General features: G+C 36.7%; 2 protein-coding genes across 9 annotated transcripts in view; both read right to left on the bottom strand.

The window, feature by feature from the left end:
* The window catches only part of slc23a2 (solute carrier family 23 member 2), a 56,975-nt gene extending 55,477 nt beyond the window's left edge, over positions 1–1,498 (bottom strand). Inside the window, exon 1 of one of the 3 annotated variants that reach the window (XR_013817380.1) lies at positions 1,198–1,498. The gene's annotated coding sequence lies outside the window, so the exon portion shown is untranslated. The remainder of the gene's footprint in view (positions 1–1,197) is intronic. The other 2 variants (XM_079828033.1, XM_079828034.1) reach the window with 2 other exon arrangements.
* A 7,646-nt stretch (positions 1,499–9,144) lies between these two features.
* The window catches only part of kcnip3a (Kv channel interacting protein 3a, calsenilin), an 83,659-nt gene continuing 74,135 nt past the window's right edge, over positions 9,145–18,668 (bottom strand). For 5 of the 6 annotated variants that reach the window (XM_079827038.1, XM_079827037.1, XM_079827035.1 and 2 more), the window contains 6 exons: positions 15,462–15,531; positions 15,265–15,335; positions 13,754–13,861; positions 13,539–13,643; positions 12,471–12,533; positions 9,151–10,635 (listed from right to left, as the gene is read on the bottom strand). In XM_079827038.1, coding sequence (XP_079683164.1) covers positions 10,588–10,635; positions 12,471–12,533; positions 13,539–13,643; positions 13,754–13,861; positions 15,265–15,335; positions 15,462–15,531 — 465 coding nt within the window. In that variant the 3' untranslated portion in view covers positions 9,151–10,587. Of the gene's footprint in view, positions 10,636–12,470; positions 12,534–13,538; positions 13,644–13,753; positions 13,862–15,264; positions 15,336–15,461; positions 15,532–18,668 lie in introns of all 6 variants that reach the window. The other variant, XM_079827036.1, reaches the window with a different exon arrangement.

The following is an 18,668-nucleotide window of genomic DNA, read 5'->3' as shown; positions in this document are numbered from 1 at the left end:
GGCTGCCATTTACTGCCATTATAATGCGAGCCAGGACATATTTTAATATAACTCTGATTGTATTCGTCATATACACCTAGGATGGCTTGAGGGTAAGTAAATCATGGGGTTATTTTGATTTGTGAGTGAACTACCACTTTAACAATAACCTAGTAAACCTAGTAAAGTAAAGTTGAGGGCACAAGTGGGATAGGTTAAAGTCAACCTAAAAAAATGTTTAGTTAGGAGCCACTAGACTACATCTACACTTACTTCTCATTTCCTCAGAAACATAGATCACTGATGGAAATGATGCACCAATTACCAAATCCATTCATGATATTTAATGAGGCACAAACTACGGTATATCCAGGTTGCATCACATGAGTCACAGATGATGCCGCTAGGAATGAACCACATGAACCTGCTCTTCTTCACATGCGTTACCGTAAATCACCTCTTCTATCAAACTATTACTAGCCTTGACATACATCTCAAAGATAACCAAACCAAGTATCCCTTTATTTAAGCAAATAAGATAAGAACGTTTAATATTTAAACTATCATATCACCATACTGGAACTGGACGCATGACAGAAAATGAAATAATACATTTCTCACTGCTTTTGAGGAGGGGAAACCATATACTTAATACTTTGTTGCGTTCGGTTTAATTAAACGTGGCATTTTAATGTCGTCTAGCATTATTAAATCTTAATTACGTGATCAACCATGTGCGTTTAAGCAAGTGCGCAGTTTGGAAAACAGAGAGATTAACTCGCTGTCACTTGTAGTTATTATACGATGAGGAAAATACATCTCAAACCAGACCGGTTAAAAGCACGTGGTCCTTTAAAAGAGCAAGTGACTCAACATTTATATGGCCCAGCTCATCACCAGACAGATCGATAGAGCTGAACGTTATCCATACCTCAAAATCAAGTCTTATATACACAAACCACAGAACAAGACAACATGTAAATGTTCATATAACAGCGTCGTCTTTGTTGTATATGTAACGTTAATCAAGTCGGTTATAAGTCTAGAGTCTGCATAGTTGTATCGCATCTCTGGCACTGGAATGAGGTTTTGATGGGATGTGAGTGCGACTATGACATTTTCTATTATTACAACGCCTATTTGACATTCAGAGAATACATATTTACATTTATAGCATTCCACTTGTGTCACAAAATACATTCAATCGTTATTGCTCACCTTTCAGGGAAGAAAAAAGCCCGTTGTCCTCCTCTTCTGTAATTCCCCTTGTGTTCTGTCGCGGTAACCTGGAAGCTACACTGAGGTGTCCTACTTCAACACTACTGAGGGTCAATGCAGAAACAGCGACTTTCTCTGGTCAAACACCGTCGGCAGGAATGAGTCTTCTGACTACACTGGCTTACATGTGATAAGCAGGAGGCGACCGGGACGATTTTTGTCCTGTTATATAGCAACACACGGACGTACACACAGGGGCACTGTGGCATTTCAACGCATGCTCAAAACAAACTCTGACGCCGCGACGCTCACACAAGCCCCGCCTTCTGACGACTCTCGGCCAATAGAATTGTTTAGAAGCGATGACGCCACAGTCCAGTCATCTCTTTTGCCGGTGTAGTTCCCGCCCCTGTGATTCCATAAGCTCGCTCAGTGCAACCTCCTTCACACACGCCCCCTATCTGTCTCACAGGACTCCCATTTCCTCCAATGTGTTGTAACAGTAAAGATGGCGCTTTTAGCCCGTTTTATTTCATATTTCTTAGAAGTAGGCTATCATATTTACAACATACAATACGTAATTATATAGAAAACAACAAAAGTTAGACGGTTTAAGGAAAGAGACGGGAAAAATATGTGTTAACATATATATGAATGAAAAACAACACTCATCGAACATTATTAAAATATATATAACGATCTTTTTAATAGGAGCCCTCGGTTTCACTTGATGCCATCCGTGGTGTTCCTCTGCGCCCCCTGGCGGTCTTTACACTGCACTACGTCATTACTTAATTGACCTACATTATGTCATTGTCACCAAGCACATAATGATATGGCATCAATGATCTGAACTGCATTTTTCAAATAACCAAATTCGTGCTCGAACTGTACGTTTGGGAAAGCTTCTCACACGTTGTGCTATATTTTGAGTGCAGTTTTGAAAATAACAACACTCGGCCTGTCTGTTTTACATTATCATTATTATGAAACATTTTCATTATAAAACAAATTATATAATTACAACCATAAATCTGAGTGAATAAACCACCAAAAGAACATGTAATGCAGACATACAGGGAGGGAGGTCACTGTTATTTTCATTGAAGAGGCAGATGAAGAGTCTGTTGTGTAATTCATTAAATGTGTTTTTGCTAAGCTTTCAATGAAGGGTTTAAGAGAGTATAGCAGACCACTGACTAAGCTCTGTGAACATCTAAGCTGTACACCTATAGCAGCACTGAATAAATACAGATTACACTTTATTTTAAGGTGTCTTTTTTACACTGTAATTACACAAGTACTGAGTATGTACTTACTGTAGGGTTATGATTAGGGTTTGGTTTGGTCTAGGGTTAGTTGCATGTAATTATGCATAATTTATAGTAGCCTAACATATGTAACAATGACACTGTTAAATAAACTGTTACCGAAACTTGTTTTAGGTGCTTTTATTATTGTCACATGTCTGTCTTGTCTTGTTTAGCACATGTTGGGTTTTTGTCACTTCTGTGCATGTGCTTGTGTTGTGCAAGCAGCAACCTCCAGCAGTTTCTCTTGAAGCCAATACGGAAGTGACTCAAACTGCAATTCATCGACTGGCCACTAGGAACAGGCTCCAGAAGGGAGCAGAATCTCATTGAGCCCCATGTTAAAATGCCCAATTTTATAGCAGAACAACGCATGTTTACAGCCTGGTACAAATTGTGGTTAAGGCGTAATTAAGGGCACTTTGAGTGACAGGTGGATAGCCATTTATCTGCTGTCTGTTAGTCAGCGGTTCACCTCAGCTCCACCCACGTCCCGCCTCTTTGCCCATTTTCTATTATCCGGGAGTGACAAACGATGACACGCTGACAAGATGGCAACGGCCAGCTTGACCCTACTTTGCGCTTCAAAACGGCTCTTCAGAATCCTATGGGTGACTTCATGGACACTACGTCCATCTTTTTTTACAGTCTATGGTGTTGTGTCATGTGCTCTCCTGTCCATTGTCTTGACCCCACCCCTCTTGTTATCTGATTATTGGTTAATTTGTCCCACCTGCCTTCCCTCATTTCCTACCTTGTTCGTCCCCTATTTAATCTCCTTGTGTCTGCAGTTCTGTGTTGGATCGTTGCTGATGTCTCCTGTTCCCTGTCATGATTCATGTTCCCGTTCCTGGTATTTTGTTATTTCAAGTTTGGTTTTCTCCCCTTCGTGGGTGTTTTGTTTGTTTGTATTTCATTTAATAAATCTTTGTTTCCCTCCTGCAATTGAGTCCTCGCTCCTTTTAATTTGTACCCGTTCCTGACAATTATGGCCATATGTTTACTTTATAATTGGTAATACAGAGCGAAGTTACACTAAATGAAAAAAAAAAAAAAAAAAAACTTTGGTGTGGTATTGTCTAAATGTAATTTCTTTAGTAGGTGACTTTGTTCATATTTGACATTTTAATCCAACATTTGGGTTTGTTCATGTTTGAAAATTTTAAACCAACGTTTGGGTTTGTTAATATTTGAAATGTTTTAACCAGTGGTAGGGTTTGTTCATATTTGAAATGTTTAACCCAACGGTTGGGTTTGGTCATGTTTACATTTTTTAACCCAATGGTTGGGTTTGTTAATGTTTGAAATGTGTAACCCAATGGTTAAGTTTGGTCATGTTTGAAATGTTTAACCCAACGGTTGGGTTTGGTCATGTTTACATTTTTTAACCCAATGGTTGAGTTTGTTCATATTTGACATTTTTAACCCAATGGTTGGGTTTGGTCATGTTTGAAATGTTTAACTCAACGGTTGAGTTTGCTCATATTTGACATTTTAACCCAATATTTGGGTTTGTTAATGTTTGAAATGTGTAACCCAATGGTTAAGTTTAGTCATGTTAGAAATGTTTAACCCAACGGTTGAGTTTGTTCATATTTGACATTTTAACCCAACATTTGGGTTTGTCCATATTTTACTCAAATTTGGGTTGAAACAACCCAATCTATGACCGCTTATCTTAATATATCATGCCTGTAAATTGTAAAAAACAATAATAAATGTACAGTCAACAAGTAACTGTGTAAAATGTAATTAATTGAGTTATTTCAGTTTAAACAATTATTCCTGCATCCTTCTCATTTTTTATGAATTCCATTGTATTTCTACATCGTCTAAAGTTTTACCTTAAAATTTCAACGAAGACATTCTCGCTCAAATACATTTTTAAATAAATCTCACCCTGCTTAAAATCACAAACAGTGTTATGAGGACACTGCTTATCACAGGACATACGCAACACGACAGATGTGAGTTTGCACGTGCGTCTTCTTTAATTTAATATCTGCACTGGCTGTAAATGGCCTGAATCAATGATATATTTCTGCTCAGAAATACACATAGGCTATGGGAAGTGATGTCACTCCTGGAAATAGCAGCAGGTGATGAGAGGCAGGCCTGAACAGACGGGGAAATAATCCCAGTAAGAAGTAGTGCTTTCATAATACATAAACAAGAGCTAGACAGTGTTGACTTCCTGGTTATTTAAGAGCTCAACTGCCTGAATCAGTAGCTAGACTATGGTGCTAATTGATAGATGTAGGTTAGTGGGTCTATGGGCCTCACTCAGATTCATAACTGGTTTACAGTTCAAGGAATCACATAGAAGATGTCATAAGATGGAAACAAGGGATATTATGGGAAATGTGAAGATGAACAGCCGATATGAGAGGAAGGTGAACAGTACAGAGGTTAGAGAAGAGATATTTTATCCTCTAGTTACACACCCAAAGCAAACAAGATGAAGACGTGTCTCCAGCATGAACCAAAACACACACAGATTTACATAAACACAGCAAATGGGGATAAACGTTTCTGTAAGGACATGATATTCTATGTAAACACATTCTCATACCCACAGATATCTAGTTTCTGAAGGCAAATCACACATGGAGAGGTGCAAATCTGGGGGGAGTATTCCAGGTTAACCTACCGCCATATATACCTTGAACTCTCGGTTGATTAAAGGGGTCATGAATTGAGAAATCAACTTTCCCTTGATCTTTTGATATATAAAAGGTCATGGTAATATAAGAATATCCTGTAAGTTTCAGAGCTGAAAACTTCCTTGTTAGTCAAAGAAAAGCTTTTATTGACACCAGGCCCAGCAAACGATCGATCTCAGAATGTGCCACACCTTGACGTCATCGTGTGGTGAAGCACCGCCTCAACAGAAAAAGAACAATGCCTGATTCTGTAGCCCCGCCCACAGACTCATGCCACTAACATGACATAGGCCTGCATTGAGCTAAACCGGATTGAACTTCTAAGCAATAAACATACCGCATACGCTTCATTCGTATTCAAATATTATAAATGCATGGATGAATTTTATTTTTAATGAATATCCAGCTCACATAGGGAAGACATTGCATGTCTGTTCCTACATTTCACCACGGATTCGTTTGTAAACAAGAGACTGGATTTGCAGACAGAATGAGATTACACGAATGAATGAAGCAACACACTAATGTGAGTAAAAAATGTTTTTTAAATGTGATAGTATTGCATTGTTACAGATGGTATTGATTATGTGTACATGTCTAACTGAACATTCCGTAGCACGCTGTCAAAGGCTGAAGAATCCTTTATTTGTGGTGTTGTGGTTCATTGCGATTCAGGATCAGACACGGACATGTATATGGGCCAGTGCTCGCAAATCCCAACGTCCCGGGGCTATGTGTTTTCCAGAGGGGCTACCAAAACGTAAGCCTGGTCTGCTGACTGGCTTTCTTAAATAGTACAATTTAAAAAAAAAAAAATGTTGTTCACTCTTTTGACTTGATATTTTGTATTGTTATAATATATGGGATTTAATGGTCTCATAATAACTGACACCTTTCTGATCAAGCACATATTGAAGGTTTAGCCCATTACTGTTTGATCATTTTAGGCTTAGAGTTATTTTACTTAATCGGAATAATTTGAAACTTGGTGACTTTTATGACACTTGCTTTGTGAACACACAAGAAATGGTGGACTTGATTCAAAAAGGCTAAATGATATTGAAAAAAGTTTTCAACTTTTACTTTGTTTTAAACACGTTTGGTTTTAGGTTTGTTTAATGTTCTTGTTCTAATGTCTCTCTCTTTTTTCTTGCTCCTGTTTGTCTTCTTCTTCTTCTTTTACTTTTAATGGCAGTTGGCAACCCACTTAAAGGTGCATTTCCGCCACCTACTGGACTAGAGTATGGAGCACGACAGATATTAGTGACAACCAACTAAACAAAAAAATTAAAACTTAAAAAATTTAATAATAATAATAATATTCTTTACAATGTAACATTAAATCCTATTTATTCAACCTATAATTGTCAAATAATTAATAACTGCATGATAGACTTTATACTGTGCTGAGGCATTCTTTAGTATTGTCTCAAGTGTTACATTTCCAATATTCAATCACCTTAATTCTTCTATTAATTGAATGTGTTCTCTTTACACAAGTTAATACACATGCTCCACAGTCTCTGGTAAACCACATTTATAGCAATTGCCTGTTTCATGCTTTCCAATAATAAACAGTGAATGATTTAGAGCTGTGTGACCAATACGGAGTCTAGATATTATAGTGTCCTCCTTCCTACTTCCAAACTTTTTCCTTCCATTTTCAACTTGTTTTTGAATGTTGTATAGCTGACGACCTTTTACCTCCCCATCCCACATCTTTTGCCATTTCCTAATCATAGCCCCTCTAATTATTCCTTTAATTTCTGCTTAACTTAGTGATATGTTTATCTCTGGTTTGTCATGTGCTTCCCTTGCTCCTCTTGTTATCCTGCCATGTGCTCCCCTTGTGAATGTGTCATGCTCTGATTGGTTGTTTTGGTCATGTGTTTCTCAGTTCTGTTTTCTCATTGGTGCATTGTTTGATTATTCACATGTGGTCCTTGTTAGTCATTAGTCTCTGTATATAGAGTTTCCATTGTTCCCTATCTAGCCTTGATGTTGTTTGTTACTGCTGTTTGGTGAGTTTTATGTAGGGATGGAGAAAAGAAGCCTCTTGAAACTTTGACGCTTTTCTCTGATTGTTTTGGGAAACAATTAAAAGCGTTAAAAGTGTCAAAAACAGTGCCATCTTGTGGCAGGTCAAATTTATGCTCTGCCATAAACCCGAGAGCGCAGCTCCATTGTTTTATCCATTAAAGGTGAATGTAAGATTTTTGCAGTAAAATATCCAAAAACCACTAGGCCAGTGTTATATATTTTGTTCAGTTAAGTACTTAGAATATCCCAAATATTTCCAACTATTTGTAAATCGTGAGAAATGGCTATTTTAACCAAGGAACCAGGACGTGTGAGCTATGCGTTTGAGGGAGTCGCCTGTCGATTGCATCATATCTGTGTTACCCTCGGTTTCTGTTTTATTTAGCAGAAACACTGTACTCTCACTGCAGTGTGAACAAGTGTCATAGCAGCCGCAGAGCGAACTTCCTTTTTAACACACTCAGATATATCTAATACGATAAACAGAGTTGGGTTACCCAATACCCATGACTGGAAAAGTGGAAGTGGCGCCGGCGACTGTCTCATAATAACAGTCCCGCTCTTCAATCGCTCCTGCGGTTCCTCAGCTCCACAACACTCGGTCCTGCTCTGCTTCAGACTACAGTAATGTTAATAATCGCATCCATGAACATGATTTCTGCCCAAGTCCTATCCTGGCTCTTTTCCACCGGCTGTGAGGTGAAGACCACATGTCCCAAGATTCTGCGCTCAAACGTGGCGTCATCAAACTACACCTTTGTTTTGAACAGGCGACCTCTAGTGGACCGAAAAGTTACATAGTGTAGCTTTAAGCACAAATAAAAGCCTGTCAATGCTAAATGTTCAGTTTTCTGATAATATAATTCACATATTAAAGTGTGGCAATAAATTAAATGTAACAATTATAATAATACTAATTATAATAATACCAACAGAGTTGTTTGATACAAGTGAATGTGCTCTTGGTTTATATGGCAGAATATATGATCATGTAATATAGGCTATATGCTTACATATAATTATTGTTTTAGTAAATGTCACTGTTTGCAGTCAAAAATCTCTCTCTCTCTCTCTCTCTCTCTCTCTCTCTCTCTCTCTCTCTCTCTCTCTCTCTCTCTCTCTCTCTCTCTCTCTCTCTCCCACACACTCACACACACACACACACACACACACACTCACACTCACTTTTTTTTAGTAAATGTTACTGTTTGCAGTCAAAAATCTCTCTCTCTCTCTCTCTCTCTCTCTCTCTCTCTCTCTCTCTCTCTCTCTCTCTCTCACGAACACACACACAGACATGTTGGTGCACCTATCATTATGGGGACATTCCATAGACGTAATGTTTTTATACTGTACAAACTGTATATTCTATCCCTTAATATTAACATTAACCCTACCCCTAAACCCATCACACAAAACTTTCCTACATTCTCACTCTCTACATTAAGCCATTTTAATTACGAGGACTCAGAAAATTTCTTTATTTTTACATTTAAATCTAAAAAACACCACTTAGTGTGATTCATACGCTGTTTTCCTCATGGGGACCAAAAATGTCCCCACAAGGACAAGGATTTCAGATATTGCTATCTTTGTGGGGACATCTTGTCCCCATAACGGTTTACCTGGACCACACACACACACACACACACACACACACACACACACACACACACACACACACACACACACACACACACACACACACACACACACACACTTCACTTCACTTCAGACAACATTGATTCATCAACTGGGTTCGTATGGATTACCATCTCGTTCACTTTGTGTGGTTTTTGTAGCATCAAATTTAGAGTCCCATAGTCCTACATTATATGGACTTCAGCACATTGGCTAAATGACATACAGCTTCCCGTCTTTCTTTAGAGTGAGACCATCATTAAAAGCATCAGTAACATGAACAGAAACACACTGGTTTTGATCAAGAGTAGTGCATCTTTTATTCATTGGATCTACATGAATCTGTTCCAACCAAATAAACAAAGAATAAATAAATAAGAGCTTTTACAATTTAGGTGTTGTTGAATGTGAACTGAAAACAGACTTTTAATTAACTCTCAACTTTTTAACTTCACATTAGTTGTAGTATTTGTTCTTTTATAGGTGTGCAATAGTTATAAAAGGGGATTGTTACAATAACTGCCCCATATTCCTGATAATACAACTGTCAAATAAGCAGATGCTCAGAGTTGACCATCATATATTGTACTTCATTAGATAATAATAACAATATATAACCTTTACAAAACAATATATGGGCAAAAGCAAAAAATAACGTACAGTATATTTATCTCAGTCTGTTTCAAATATATATACTGTATATATAGAGCAATTGAATTTTTTAAAATAAGCATAATAACATTTGTAAACCACATTTTTAGTAACCTTGACATGTCCGTTCATGCCCAAACCCTGCATTCCATTAGACACCGCCGAACAAATAAATACATTCCTGAAAATAAAACACATACTTCAATACTTCTAAATTGCCTATACTGTAAATATAACTTTGTATATACCTCATTGCTGTGCAAGAATCAAATGTGACCAAACAAATAATCCTGGCCACACTGATATGTGCAATACAGGTTTGAGAGGAACTTATAAACACTGGTACACTATCTAACTTCACGCATACAGTTGCTTTAGTTTGCTTACAGTCTTCTGTGGGACCTACTGGCTTACAAGGAAGAAAATGTACAACTTTGTCAGTCTCCATGCAAGAAAATCACAAATATCTCACATATTTGGACAGGCATGCTTCAGGTCGTTTTTCATCACATTTATTTTGTTCTTTTGGTGAGTATTACGTGTAGCCTCTGGTGTGCTTCAAATGGTCATTGGTGCTATAGACGCTACTTTGGGTCCCTTGAAATCCATAGTTGCTTTACTCTCCTTCAAACTATGCTGTCTCGGAAGGTTGAGATTGAGTCTTGTAATGTCCCTCATTCATAAGGCAGAAGAAAGCAGTCCAGAGTGGTGATGGTTTTCAACTGTTGGAGACTCTGTTGGACTCCACCAACCAGTGACACAAAATGTCGCTTTGCTACTTTATTTGTTCATTCTGATCAGAAAGTTCCACCACATGGTTGCCAGTATTTAGCAACAGGAAGGATCCCAGCCGTCCAGGCTTTTCTTTTTAAAAGTAGTCCTGCTGTGAAGTACAAACTGTGACGCCATACTGTAGGCTATGTGTTGGTCTATATACGATTCTACGGAGTGCAGCAGGCATTGGAGTAGTGCTACAGGACAAAACAGAGAGTGACTGCTGTGCTAGTTTGGTATATAGACATTGTGGAGAGAACTGGTTTGGGACATTGAGGGCTGTTTTAGCTTTAAATTGCCCCATACCCATCCTATATCACATTTTCAAAGAGCTGCATGGAGTTCATGATGTTTTCGTCCTGGAAAGCAGAAAGAAACAGTTCTGACCATTTGTAATGGTTGGCATCAACCTTAAAAGGGATAGTTCACCCAAAATTGAAACTTTTGTCATAATTTACTCACCCTCATGTGGTTCCAAGCCTGTATGAGTTTCTTTCTTCGGCTATTTTGAAGAACATAGGTAACTGAACAGTTGATGGGACCCATTGACTTCCATAGTAGGAAAAAAAAAATACTATGGAAGTCAATGGGTGCCGTCAACTGTCTGGTTACCAACATTCTTTAAAATATCTTCCTTGGTGTTCAACCGAAGAAAGAAACTCATACAGGTTTGGAAACTTGAGTAAATGATGAAAAATCTTTCATTTTTGGGTGAACTATCACTTTAAATCCTTCCCCACCATTTTCACTGTAATACGGTAGGGGGCACCATTTAGTACAGAATTACAGAGTACATAATTAAAACTCGGGGAAAAATAGAAGCAGAAACAAGTTATAAAAGCATTGCTTATGCTATTTTACTCAGCTTTTTGTTCAAAATGTAGCTATTTTTATAAAACACTTTCATTCAAGTGTTGATAGTTGTTGTTTGTTTGTTTAAAAACAGAGGCTCTATTATTTCTTTTGACATATTACATGTTAGATATTCATTCATTCATATTAACTAAATATGGGGGGCCATGAAAGTTTTGTGAAAATGATAAAAAATGCTGGTGGTGGCTTGCAATCAAATCTCATTACCGATCATGTTCAATTCTAATATGTTATTGCCTCAATGATGTTCACATTGAACTGAATGTGTGAATTTATGAAAAAAAAATTTGCAATCGCGATCATTTGTGCAAGAATGTTTTTTAAGGAAAAATTTACATACGTTTTATACATTGAACTAAATGTGATAATTTACATAAAAATGGTTATAATATACAATTTTGCAGGGATTTAGGAATATTTACGTATATTTTCGCACTGAACTGAATGTGATAATTCACATAAGAATGGATTTATTACACTGTAAAAAAATATTTAAAAAGTAAGTTACCCGGTTGCCTTAACATTTTGAGTTCATTGAAATTAAAAATTTGAGTTAATACAATAAACGTTTTTGAGATTCAACATCACCCTTTATTCAAATATTATTAAAAGATTTTGTTAGCATATTGCGTAATTTTGTTTTATTTGTAATAATGCAGTGAAACATGCCAAATTGTGCTATTTCCATGATTTATCACAACATTTTTTTAATTTTTTGTGGTTCAGATACAAGAATATTTTTCTATGTTGCTATTTATGAAACCAATTTCCTTCATTGTATTAACTGAAATGTTTAATTTCAATGAACTCAAAATTTTAAGGCAACCAGGTTACTTACTTTTTTAAAGTTAAACCAACAATTTTTTTTACAGTGTTTCATGTAATTTGGACTGAATGGAATGCGTCAATCTTCATAAAATGGATTCAAAGTACATTTTAAAATTTAAATGAATGTGATGATATACAAAGCAAATATTTTAGAAACATTTCATATGAATGAAGCAATAATTTACAAATCAGACTGTTAACAGATTTTTGCACTGAATTGAATGTGATCATTTACAAAGAAATACGTACATGAACAATGTAATGTACGAAAAATTTGAATGCAATCATTTACATAAGAAGACATTGAACTAAAAGCGATCATTAACATAACACTGGTTTTATCATCTATTTACATAATTTTCACGTCAAATTGACTGTGATAACTCAAAGAATGTTTTTAACAAACAATTCGTGTAAATTCTTTATTTATGTAAGAATAATTTTACAAACATTTCACACTAAAATTTGTGAGTAAATACTAATATCAACTTACTTTCTGACAGGTCTCAATAAACTCCTCAATAGTGACCACTCCATCTCGATTTCTGTCCATTTTCTATAAGAAAGTTATAAAGTGTAGAACATCTTAATTCTCAAGTAAGATGTGTTGTGTTGAGTGTCGTATGTACCACAACGTCCAATAGGAAAATTCAACTGCAGTAGCCACCGTTCAACCTTAAGAGGGCAGCACTTTGGCGGTTTTACACCATATTTTATAGAATTAAAACACTTTATACTCAAATGTCAAAATATTTACTCGAATCAATGAACAGCATTAATAAAGCCCCAGTATTACAGATCATTAACTAAAAAAAGTTGGTTTAGGGTTTAGTTACCCTTTAAGGCCCTGTTTACACCTGGTATTAGGGTGTGTTTTAATCAATCGGATCAAGTGGATCAATCAGATCAAGTGGATCAGATCAAGTAGACGATGCTAAATACAGGTGTCAACGGGGGTCTAAAACGTTTTGAGCTTGTCCACTTTTGACCACTTCCAGAGGTAGTTGAAAATGCATTCGACTGGATTTCTTTCAAAGTGTAAATGCTCATGTGGTTAAAAAGCATTCGAACAGCCACAAAAGACCTCCTACTCTCCACCTACTGACCTAATGCGCAAACATTATGGGAGGCGTGCTAGTCAGACAGGATTTTAACTTTGTCAGCTGAAGACACAAATTTGGTTTGAAGACGAAAAATGTACCAAGCACAATGTTCTCTCGCCCTTCCTGATTTATAACACGCACTCACAGCGTTTCGCTGTAGTATTGAGGCTTTCAGAGCAGAAACGAAAGCTGCTGCTCTCTGTATGTTTACAGTCGTCTCTGGGCACATTCATATTTAAATTGCGCAAGCTTATTTTGTCCATTAGAAAAGATCTGAAAAAAAGCCCCCCTCTGCTCAAAGAAATCAGGACAGAAGTGGATGAAAGTGAACAAAAGAGACTGATAAAAACACCAGGTGTACACGGGAATGTGTCTCCCTTGTCTACTTTTGATCCGATCGACCAAAATACATCTTACTAGGCGTCAACAGGGCCTATAAATGTGCGTATTATTGGTACCTGGAAGAACTTTTCCACATGTTCAGATGGAGCTTCATCTCGCACACTGGGGTAGGTGTACCTGCCCATCATGTCGTAGATTGACTTCATGATTAACAGCATCTCCTACATGCGCACAAACACACACATGCCACTTATTACTCTTTGAGTCCACTTGACAAAAGTATCAGTGATGATACCTCTGGAGCATTACAGCATAAAGGTTTAGTGAGCACCTCTTTAGTGATGTAACCATCTTTGTTGATGTCATAAAGGTTGAAAGCCCAGTTGAGCTTTTCAGTGACGGATCCCCTCAGCAACACGGACAGACCAATCACAAAGTCCTGCCAATGAAAGCAGCCAAGTCAGGGTGGACAATGAAGAAATCAAAAGGGTAATATTCTTTATTGAGGGTAATAAAGAAACACAATGGGCCCTATTTTAACGATCTGAGCGCATGGTCTGAAGCACATGGCGCAGGTGCACTTAGGGCAGGGGTTTTCAAACTTTATGATGCCACGGACCCCCAAATATGATAAACCTTAATGAGGGACCCCCTTCCTAAAATCCATCTATGTATTATTATGTATGAAAAAACATTTAAACCTTTAGATAAACAGTAAGTGTGACATTATAAGTACAACATATTGTTTCCAAACTTAAATTGGCTATACTTAATGTTGGACATTATAAGTACAACATATTGTTTCCAAACTTAAATTGGCTATACTTTAACATTTCCAACTAAAAATTATTTGAATAAGCAACTTTCACAAATGTTTGTAAGCAGCTTAAGTACTGGGTTAAGAATTCTGCCTTACAACCCCAGTGAGCATGATAAATGGGACTAAATGGGAAAAACTCCACTAGAAAGATACAAAAAACCAAATACAATTCTGGAAAGTAGAGTATGTATATGGCAAGAATGGAGAGAAACATTTAGAATTGAAACCGTTAGAATGTTCGATAGACTTTATCCATTTTTGCTTTTTATTCTCTGAAATTTTCTGGGGACCCCTTAGAACCTTTTGGAGGACCCCTGGGGGTCCCCGGACTCCAGTTTGAAAACCCCTGACTTAGGGCATGTCCGAATCCACTTTTGCTATTTTAACGATGAAAAAATGGTCGGTGCACCAGACGCATGGTCCAAAAGGGTGGTACCTAGTCTCTTAATAAGTCATGGGTGTGTTTTGGGCATAACGTGCAATAAACCAATCATAGTGTCATCTCCCATTCCCTTTAAAAGCCAGTTGCGCTTGCACAATGGCGGATTCGCTATTTACATGGTGGAATTAGTGAGCGGAAAGACTTAATGCTTCTCCAGAGAGGAATCCTTTTATTTTTAATATTTAAAAATGTTTGTGTGCTGCTGCGCATCCCTGTGTGTGTAATAAGCAGAGTGTACCGGTATGTGTGTTGTGCACCCGCCTATAGGCGCACATTACTAAAACTTTAAATAACATGAAAAATACTGCGCTATTGACTTTAGATCAGGTTTTTGTTGGTCAATGGCGCAGTCGATTTCAGTTGCCCCAAATAGCAACGCGCCAACAATGCACCTGAACACACCTCGTTTTTAGACCAGCACGTCCACGGGTGAACAGATGGTTGCGAGTGCATTTGCTATTTAAACAATGTGGCACTGGATGTAAAAATGATAACTGCGTTGTGCTGAAAAAACACTTGCGTTGCACTGTCGCATTGCGCAGGGTGTATGATAGGGCCGTATGAGTAAAGAAATTCTCACCTCAAAACGAATGGAGCCATTCCTGTCAAGATCAAATGCATTAAACAAGAAATGGGCATATGTGGTGGCATCTGAGGGGATAATAAAAAATAGATCAGTAAGATAAACAGTATAAACTTCAAATTAATCCCCAATCTGAATTCATGCAAAACCCAACATACACATTTACTGATGTAGTGAAAAACATTTGTATTTACCCCCTTGGGGAAAGAACTGAGAGTAGATGGTCTTGAAAGTTTCCTCATCAACCAAACCACTTGGGCACTCCTTAAATGGAAAGAGAGGCACATCTAATTAAACATCTAATTAAACAGATAATGGACTAATTCTCACTGTGCCACATCGGCAGCTCATGAAGGCTTTAAATAAGAGCATTGTGCTCATTTTCTGCCCTATATTGTACACATCTGCTTATGCAAACAGAAAGAACAACATTTTCAACTCCAAAGCTTTTCCTTAAAGATGAACTGTGTGATTTTTAAAGGCAGCGGCTATTTGCCCGACTAAGTGCAAATAGCGATAGATGCTAGTACGTACACTGTTTAAATAGCAATAGATTCTATTTAAGTGCAAGTAGCAATAGATTCTAATACACAAAATGAAAATATTCTTAGCCATATGCTATTTACACTAAGTGAAAATAGCAATAGATTCTATGTAAAAATAGCTGTATTTTCTTGGCAATAAGTGTAAATAGTAGTTAGATGCTATTTATACTTATAGGTCTCAGATACTATTTGCAGACACTAGTGTTGTTGTACATTAAGCGGTATGCAATAAAAACAGTGTAAATTATTATATTTATTAAAATTATTAAATGGATGGCGCCTTATTGGCAATAAAGCCCTGATAAAGTTTCCAACCTCTGTTTAATAATAAAGTGTTTATCGGTTAGGGGTAGAGGATAAACCGATAAACACTTTATTATTAATCACGTTAGACACTTTATTTCCACTTTTTGAATATTTGCTTAATTTTTTATTGAAAATAAATGCCTTTCTGATCTGATATGTGATGGGAAAGGGGAGTAGAGCGAGTTTGCGCCACGCGCCTTACCCCTACACTATTTCTACTGTTGACAGTAATTTTACGTATTTTTGTCTGGACCAACCAGAAGTCAGTGGGCAGAGTTAGTGTAAATAGCCTCTGCCAACAAGGTCTCCAATTTGGAAAATGAATTATACTACTGTTTGTGCTACAGACATGAATGATAACTCATTCATGCTGCTTATTGATTATATAATTTTTAAATAAACGGGTTGAGTTATCACCAGTTGGACGGTAAAATTAGTGGAAGAAATAAACTTATGCTTAGGAGGAACTCAAGTCCATAGATTGGGTGTGGACTCTTTTGACTTAATGGGCCAGTAAGAAACCACCTATCACGCATCCATCCAAAATACTGTAGAAACAATCTAGCAACAAACCAACAACCACCCACAATATCCTAGAAACTACTTAGCAAGAGCCCTGGCAAAACCCAAGAATTTGCAATTAAGAAACCATCTAGCAACCACCCAGAATACTCTAAAACGCATAGCAATACCCTCACAACCCCATAATAACACACTAACAATGAACCAACACAAACACCCTAGCATTGTGGTCGTGATTTGAGTGGTTAAATGTTTGAGTGGAAAAATGTTTTTTTGCATTCTGTTCCGAGTTAGTCCTACAAAAATGAAATCCTTTATCTTTAAACTTGTAAAAATGTTGTGCTCATCACATAACTTTTTTCATATCATCGGTATCTTCCCAGCGAACAGTGAACGTTCTTAGGCTAACATTATGGCAAAGTTCTCTCAAAGTTAAGAACAAACATTCTTCCAGAACATTCATTCTGAGTGATCTAATAACTTAAGTAATGTTCTTTAAACTTTGTTATGAGCAAACATTCAGATATCAGAGTTATCTGATATCTTTAATAAAGTTCTCAAAATGTTAGCATTATTCATTAAACTGTTTTTTAGTAATGTTTTAGTTGGACGTTCATAATGTTTTTTAAATGTTACTTTTGTAATGGTTACTGTTAGGGCTGGGTAAAAAATATTGATTTCTCGATTTTAATCCAACCTGTTTACAAAACAATATACCCAAGAATCTATTAGTCATCCCGTTTTGAGACAAATATGCCAAATATGAACGGATCTTATATCCCGCCTTAATACCAGTAACAGCGCAAAATAAACATGAATAAGCATCTGAAAGTGTGTTAAAAGATACAACTTACCGAAATACGTATCACATAGAATCGCTCAATCAGTGTTTCAACCGCAGAAAGATGTAAGTAAAACGGCTTGTAAACCATGTCATGTAACGTCACATTTACCTCAGAAAAACCATATCCCGTGTCCATAAACTCGTTAGTCAGCTAAAAAAAATGAACTCTAGAGAGGAGCATTTTGCTAATTATATGCACCACATTACATAGGATATTCATTGTCAATGTTCTTCAATATTTAATGCATGTATAAATAAATCTGGCAAGTTTTTATGACCACCTTCATTTAAATGTTTATATTAAAAAAAACTAATTGGAGTAGAATTATGATTATGTAATTGTTAATATTAATATAAATTGTTAATATTATAATATAAAAAGTTAATATTATAACTTTATTATTATATAAAAAAACATAATTTAGTGTCATTTAAGTGTTTGTATACAAATCAGTTAATTTTTACCTTCAATATTAGTAGGCTAGTAGCCTATCAACTGACTCCCATAGTTTACAACATTAGTTCAGAAATTTGTTTTCCTTGAGAAAATTTTCCATGTATTATTATACCTGATACATATCCAAAATAATATCCGAAACAAATCGAAAATTGAATCGAAAGCTTGTGAATCGAAATTGAATCGAATTGTGAAATTTGTGTCAATACCCAGCCCTAGTTACTGTATTGTGATTGAAATGGTGAAACGGCCTTAGACAATTACTAAATAAACTGCTAAATGTTTTCTAATACATTTATTTCATGCATGGATTGCTTCTGACGGTGCTTTGCGAGTTCTCAGCGTCATCTGCGGGACAATTAGCCATGGTCAAAGCGCCAAATGTGAGTCAAATTCGGCATTGAAACTGTTATTTGCCAGTTGCCCGGTAACTTTTTTACAAATGTTTTAATGGTTGTGAGAATGTGACGGCTTGGCTTAGTGCGATCATCAAATCACAACGGTTATAATGTAATTATATAAATATATAGTCTGATGCACTGCATTTTTCAGAGTAAAGCCAAAACACGGCACTGTGTTTACTTTCAGTTTCGTTTCACAGTAAATGCTGCTCTGCAAGTGTTGGGTGTTCTGCAAGTCGCTTATAATTTGCATTTGAGAAATGCAACATGCGCCAACCATCTTCCCAAATTCATAATGTCAACAAAAAGACGCGTTTAAGGGTTAG

This window comes from Gobio gobio (assembly GCF_949357685.1).
Source record: "Gobio gobio genome assembly, chromosome: 10".
Taxonomy (NCBI): domain Eukaryota; kingdom Metazoa; phylum Chordata; class Actinopteri; order Cypriniformes; family Gobionidae; genus Gobio; species Gobio gobio.
The sequence above is the reverse complement of the archived record's forward strand: the minus strand, read 5'-3'. Positions and strand labels throughout refer to the sequence as shown.